Raw genomic sequence first — 6,202 nt, forward strand, 5'->3', positions numbered from 1 at the left:
GGCTGCAGCAGGCTGGGTGAGGACAGCCACCTCCCGCCGGCCGGGTCTCCCCCACCCGCTGCCAGGCCGGCAGACAAGGCTCGATTCACAGGCTGGGCCCGGGGCCGAGCTCTGGGCGCCACCTTCCAAGGGGCCCCGCTGGAAAAACATCTGGGACCTGCCCACACCGGAGGCCGCCATCAAGATACGAGAAGCCTGTGAAAATCGGGCGCAGGCTGGAGGCCCGGCTGGCCAGACGGCTCCCGAAGTCCTCGCTCAGGACTCCAGGGACCGTCCCCAAGAGGAGAAGGGCAGACACGAGGCCTCGGGGGAGTTGGCGCTGAGTGGCCCATCAGCTGGGCCCCTGGACCCACCCGGCCAGTGGGCAGAGTGGACCAGGAAGGCACGCCGAGGCCCCAGCAGGACAGCCAGCCACCCTGGAACGGGACACCCCTCGGGGATGGTCACGGTCCCTTGGAGCACGGAGTTGGGCCCACACAGGGTGGGGACGCACCCCCGGGCTGCCTGCTGGGCCCTGCTCCCTGGCTGCGGCACCAAAGCTCCTGGACAGGCCCAGCCCAGCCCCTGCCCAGGCGCCTGTCCCCAGCCAGGTTATTCTGTCCTGAAGAGAATCTGCTGAGCTCCTTGGCTGTCACCCACCGAGCGGGGCTTGGTCATTCATGACGGGAGGCAGTGCCATCGTGAGGACCCACGGGGGGCTGTGCGAGAGGCATGGGGCCCAGACTGGCCAGCTCCCTCGTGGGTCTGCGTCCCAGGGCAACACCGGATGCAGGGACATAGAGGAACAAATGGCCGGCAGCCAGACGCTGGCCCCTCTCCCCTCCCCCAGTGCCACCTTCCTGCCTCCACCCCCACTGTCCCCTGAAGGGACCCCTGCAGCTGGCTCAGAACCTGGTCTGAGCTGCCTGCTCCAGGCTGGGCCAGCCAGGCCTGCCCTCCCCCTGGGCACCAGGAGAGTGTGGGGCCCCAGGGAGGTCAGAAAGGGAGCGGGCCCCAGGGACACGGCTGAGGGCCAGTGCCCTGGCCTGGTGACTTAGGTGCCCTCCCGCAGCCCAGGACAAGAGCGCAGGTGGCTAGGAGTCCAAGCACACACAGGGCTGTGGAGGTTCAGCCTGGCCGCCGGGCCCAGGCCACGGGCCACAGCCAGCAGGGGACATAACCAGGCCACAAAATGACAGCCCTGCCCGGCCAGAGGTCCTGGCCTCACCCAAGCCACATGCAGCCTCGGCAAGGGCTCGAGTGGCCTGGCTCAGGCAGCATGGCTTCGTGGCTACAGGGATCAACTGTGACATGCTTGGCATGCGTGGAAGGTATTTCTTTTGGGGGGTGGGGTAACCCCTGAGCCGCATGGCCCAGCCCTATTTCTTGAATTTTATTTAGAGACCGGGTCTCACTGGGTTGCTTAGAGCCTCACCTTGGCTGAGGCTGGCTGTGAACTCACGATCCTCCTGCCTCAGCCTCCCGAGCCACTGGGATGACAGGCGTGTGCCCGGCTACAGAAGGTATTTTGGGACCGAGGGCTCATGTGCAGAGCTATAGTTGGCCTTGACCTGTCCCCACAAGGAAAAGGAAGCAAGGGTAGGGCTACGGAAGCACCACAAGTCCCTGTCCCCCCTTTGTAGGGCTTTGGCTGTGGACAGATCCTGGGCCTGGGGTCGGGCCTTCTCCTCTCCCTCCCATGGCACCTCGGGCAGCCACTGGGGGCCGTGAGGAGTCCAGGAGGCCCAGAGGACCATGCTGCACCCGGAGAGCCTCGAGGCCTCAGGGGATATGGAGCTCAAGTCCCCAGGCTCTGACACCAGGAAGGAGACAGCACACAACCCCTGGGCCGGGAGGAGCACCAGGGTGGGCTCGCTCCCCAGGACAGGCAGGCCAGAGGGACAGCCATGTCCCCAGGGCCCACTCCTTTCTGACCCCCACAAAGGTACGTCCGGTCCTGAGCCCCTGCAGAAGTGACCTTGGGAAACAGTCTGAGAAGAGGAGACTGAGGTCTGATGAGGGCATCCTGGGTTAGAGTGGCCCTCAGCCAGTGGCCAGCGTCACTGGTCATTGGCTCAGGGTGAAATTGGCTGAAGGACACACAGAGGGAAGAGGGCCGTGTGGAGGCGGCAGAGATAGGCTTGGTGCACCTACAGGCCAAGGATGGCCAGTGGCCACCAGGAACCAGGACATGCGTGGGACACCTGCTCCGTTATAGCCCTCAGGAGCCTGGCCCTGCCACCCGAGTCAGACCTGGTGGCCTCTGGAGCCATGAGCATGGGGCACTCTGTGACAGCAGCCTGTGGCAGCGGGATGGGCACCCGCAGGGTCTGCCGGCCAGAGGTGGGCCACCAGCCCAGGGCCCCAGGGTCACCTTCTGGGTCAAAGGGCTTGGGCAGAGTCTCCCGGAAGACTCAGAGCATGGCCATTCCCAGAGGTAAGGGAGTGGCCGGGCGGCTGCAAGACCACAGCCCGCTTCTCGCACCAAAGAAAGTGCGCGTCACCTGCTGCCACCAAGGGGCCCCGTGGCACCTCAGCACCCTGCGGTTCAGATATGGCCCAGACGGTGTCGCTGGCTCAGGGGTCGCCCCCAGCCAGGAGGCCGGGAGGACTGACCACACCTGCCCGGAGAGTCAGGGCAGGCCCTGTCAGCAACATCGTTCCCATGACAGTGGCTCCTGCCCATATCCTCATCCCAGGGCACCCTCAGAGTGTGACCTGTCGGTCTTCTTTTCACACTAAAGCCACCAATAAAACCGAGCTTCAGACAGGAGAGCCTGCTGCAGGGAGCTGGATGGTCAGGGACGTGGCTGACTACCTAAAGGATGCCAGTTCCCCGGGGAAGAAGCAGACGGGCTGAAAGGAGGCGTCAGTGTCCATTCTCCTCCCCTCCGTCTTCACAGTGTCCCTTCCTGCAAACGGCTCCTCCCACCTGGGTCCAATACACCTGGTTCTCTTCCCCGAGCAGGCTCCGACACCTGCGCTGGCCAGGGACCCCCCTGTGGGCCTACTGGGGCCATGGGGCGGACTGATTCCTGTCTTCTTAGTCTTCCCATCCACCCGTCCATCCATCCACCCACCTATCCACCCGACCATCCATCCACCCACCCATCCACCCGTCCATCCACCCACCAACACATCCACCCATCCATCCACCTGTCCATCTACCCACCCATCCACCCATCCACCCACCTATCCACCTGTCCATCCATCTACCCACCCATCCATCCATTCGTCATCCATCCATCCATCCACCTATCCACCCACCTATCCACTCGTCCATCCACCCACCCATCCACCTGTCCATCCACCCGTCCATCCACCCACCTACCCATCCATCTGTCCATCCACCCGTCCATCCATCCACCCACCCATCTGTCCATTCATCCATTCACCTGTTAATCTGTCCATTCCATCTGTCCATTCATCTACTCACCCATCTATCCACCCATCCTTCCCTTTATCTGTCTTCCCATCTGTGTTCATTTGTCCACTCATGGGCCATCTGTTTTGGTTTAGATGTGAGGTGACCCCCCAAGGCTCGTTGTGAGACAGGGCAAGAATGTTCAGAGGTGACATGACCGGGGGTGGGAGCCTTAACCTAATCCGTGGGTGTCCCTCTGGTACGGCTACCTGGGCAGTACGGGTGTGGCTGGAGGAAGGGGTCACTGCAGGTGCCTGTGGAACTCATGTTCTGTCCCTGGTGAGCGCAGCTCTCCCTGCTTCCTGGTGCCACGTCCTGAGCTGCTCCCCCCACCCCCACCACGATGTCCTGCCTCACCCAGGCCACGGCAGTGGAGCCGTCCACCACGGACAGAGCCTCCGACACCGTGAGCCCGGATCAACGTTTCCTCCTCTGTGCTGTCCTGGTCAGGCCTCTTGGTCACAGGGAGGCAGAGCTCACTGGCACCTCTGACCTCCCACCCCAGCCCTGACTCCCCGTTCCCTTAGCCTCTCCTGTCATGCCTGGCCTGGCCATCGCAGGCCACAAACGGATGCATGAAGGGACCCAGGGGTCCCGAGTGTGACAGTCAGGCCACCAGCTGAGAGATCTTCAAGGGTGGGGAGGGCGCCAGCCCCGCCAGCTTTCCCCCTAGTCTGACCCACAGGTCGCTCTCTATGGCAGGGACGGGGACAGCCAGCGCCTCATCCTCTGGGGAACCCTCAGTGCACCCCTGAGGAGAGAGGGTTGGGCAAGAACGCCGTGTGCACAGGAGCACCCGGTGACACCAGGCCACCAGCAGCTGGAGGAACCCAAGGTGAAAGGACTCTCGCCTCCGAGTCGGAGAGGGGGTCGAAGCTCACCTGTCACCTCCAGGGTGTGTCAGTGCTTGGCTACCTCGGGGGAGCTGTGCACCCCAGAGAGCTCAAGGCCAGATCCCAAGCGCCACCTGCAGTCTCCCCGAGGACGGTAAGACAGGGCGTGGACGCGGGGAGATGGGCATCGGCCCCACGGTCCTCCCGGCTCCTCAGCCAGCCTGGCGCCCGCAGCTCTGCAGGCAGGTCGCAGCAGTGGGGGACGCTCACTCCGTCTGTGGGTGCTGTGCCCCTTGCCTGGCTGGACATCAGTGATCCAAACACAGCTGGCAGACACCCCGGGCCCAGCTCTTCGTCCTGGGCACGCAGTGCTCAGCCCCAGGTGCCCTGCACCAGCACCCCCCAGGGGTGGGGGCTGCTGATACTTTTAAAAGAGAACAGTCACCACACAAAATGACCCGCGGGGGGGTTGATTTCAGCCTCGGCTCAACCTGGAGGTCTCCCACCCCCTGGAGCTCAGCTCCAGCCGCCCGGCCTCCTGGCCATTGTCCTGCACTGAGACGCACTCCAGTCCTGTCCCAACCCACTGTGGAGTTTAGTCAAGTGTCCCTGCCCTGGCCGCCTGCCAAAACTGTGGCACCTGACCCAGTTTCTGTCACAGAGATGCAAGTCACTCCATCTGACCCCTCGTAGAAGGCCAGTTCCTGAGGGCAGGGACCTTGAATGCCTGTGCACTGCCATGTCCCCGAGCCTCGCAGGGCTCACTGAGGTGCTCAGTAGGTAACTGGTGGGACACAGGACCAGCCCCAGGTCTCTGGTTTGGGAGTCATCAGGAAGGTGCCCATCTGTGCTCCCAGCATGAGCAGGAAAACGTAGTCTACAAGGGAAGGAGCCCCCTGATCCCCAGCCTGGTCCCTAATGCCATCTATGTCCTGGGGACAATCTGGAAGCTCTGGATCAGCAGGGGACTGTCCAGAGGGCAAGTCCAGCTTATCAAAACAAAGTAAGGGCAGGGCAAGGTAGACATGCCTATAATCCCAGGGGCTCAGGAGGCTGAGGCAGGAGGATCGTAAGTTCAAAGCCAGCCTCAGCAACTTATCCAGGCCCTAAGCAACTCAGTAAGACCCTGTCTCTAAATAAAATATGTAAAGGTCAGGGGTGTGGCTCGGTGGTCAGGTGCCCCTGGGTCAGTCCCTGGTACCTTAAAACAAACAAATGAATAGAGTGGGGAAACTGATGAAGTGAAGCTCGGTCAACTTTAACAGGCGCGTCCAGCACCATGAAGCAGTGGACCAGCTGCTGAGGACTTTAGTGGCCAGGGCTGGAGGACAGGACAGCAGCTCCCCTGGCCAGGGTGTGGGCCACCAACTTGGATCAGGCAGGCAGTGCCCACCAGTAACCGATATCAGCCCTGTGTGGAGTGACACAGGGCCGAGGAGATGCAGAGGAACCTGGCTGGCTCACCACCTCCTCCCTGGGCACCTGGGACAGTCGACTGGGACACAGGGCGGTCTAGGTGCCTTCCTCCTCAAGGGGAACCCAGCAGCAGATAGTCTGCCCACATCTGCGCCTGGGAGGGTCTGGGAGCCACCAGCGAGTGAGGTGCTACTGAGCACCCGATCGGCAACTCCAGTGACCAAGAGGTGGGGGCCCCGTGGTTGGGCCCAGGGTGGTGGGTGGGGCCACATCTGCCGGGGAGCCCCGAGGCTGAGGGGGTTGCCCGTGGCAACCACTTCCTCTCTTTTTATTAAATGCAACTTCTCAAACCTGTAGGCGCATTTGTCTTTCTATTGAGAAATTTTAAGAGGTAATTAATTAGCTACACCGTGAAAAGGCAGGGGGACCTCGGCTCAGGGGTGGACCCTGGAGTCAGGCTCCCGGGTGGCTCCAGCCCAGCACAGCCTTCTTTGAAGTTCTGCAAGTTTCTCACTTTCTCTGTGCCTCAGGGTCCCCTCTGGAAAAACTA

At 62.4% G+C, this 6,202-nt stretch overlaps 1 protein-coding gene across 1 annotated transcript in view; it reads left to right on the forward strand.

Annotated features, from left to right (window-relative positions):
* Window positions 1-2,839, forward strand: part of Ncor2 (nuclear receptor corepressor 2) — a 134,544-nt gene extending 131,705 nt beyond the window's left edge. The window contains 4 exon segments of the mRNA XM_048785477.1: window positions 131-360; window positions 830-894; window positions 2,198-2,416; window positions 2,724-2,839. Coding sequence (XP_048641434.1) covers window positions 131-360; window positions 830-894; window positions 2,198-2,416; window positions 2,724-2,839 — 630 coding nt within the window.
* The last annotated feature ends 3,363 nt before the right edge of the window (window positions 2,840-6,202 follow it).

This window comes from Marmota marmota, unplaced genomic scaffold (genome assembly GCF_001458135.2).
Source record: "Marmota marmota marmota unplaced genomic scaffold, marMar, whole genome shotgun sequence".
Lineage (NCBI taxonomy): Eukaryota > Metazoa > Chordata > Mammalia > Rodentia > Sciuridae > Marmota > Marmota marmota.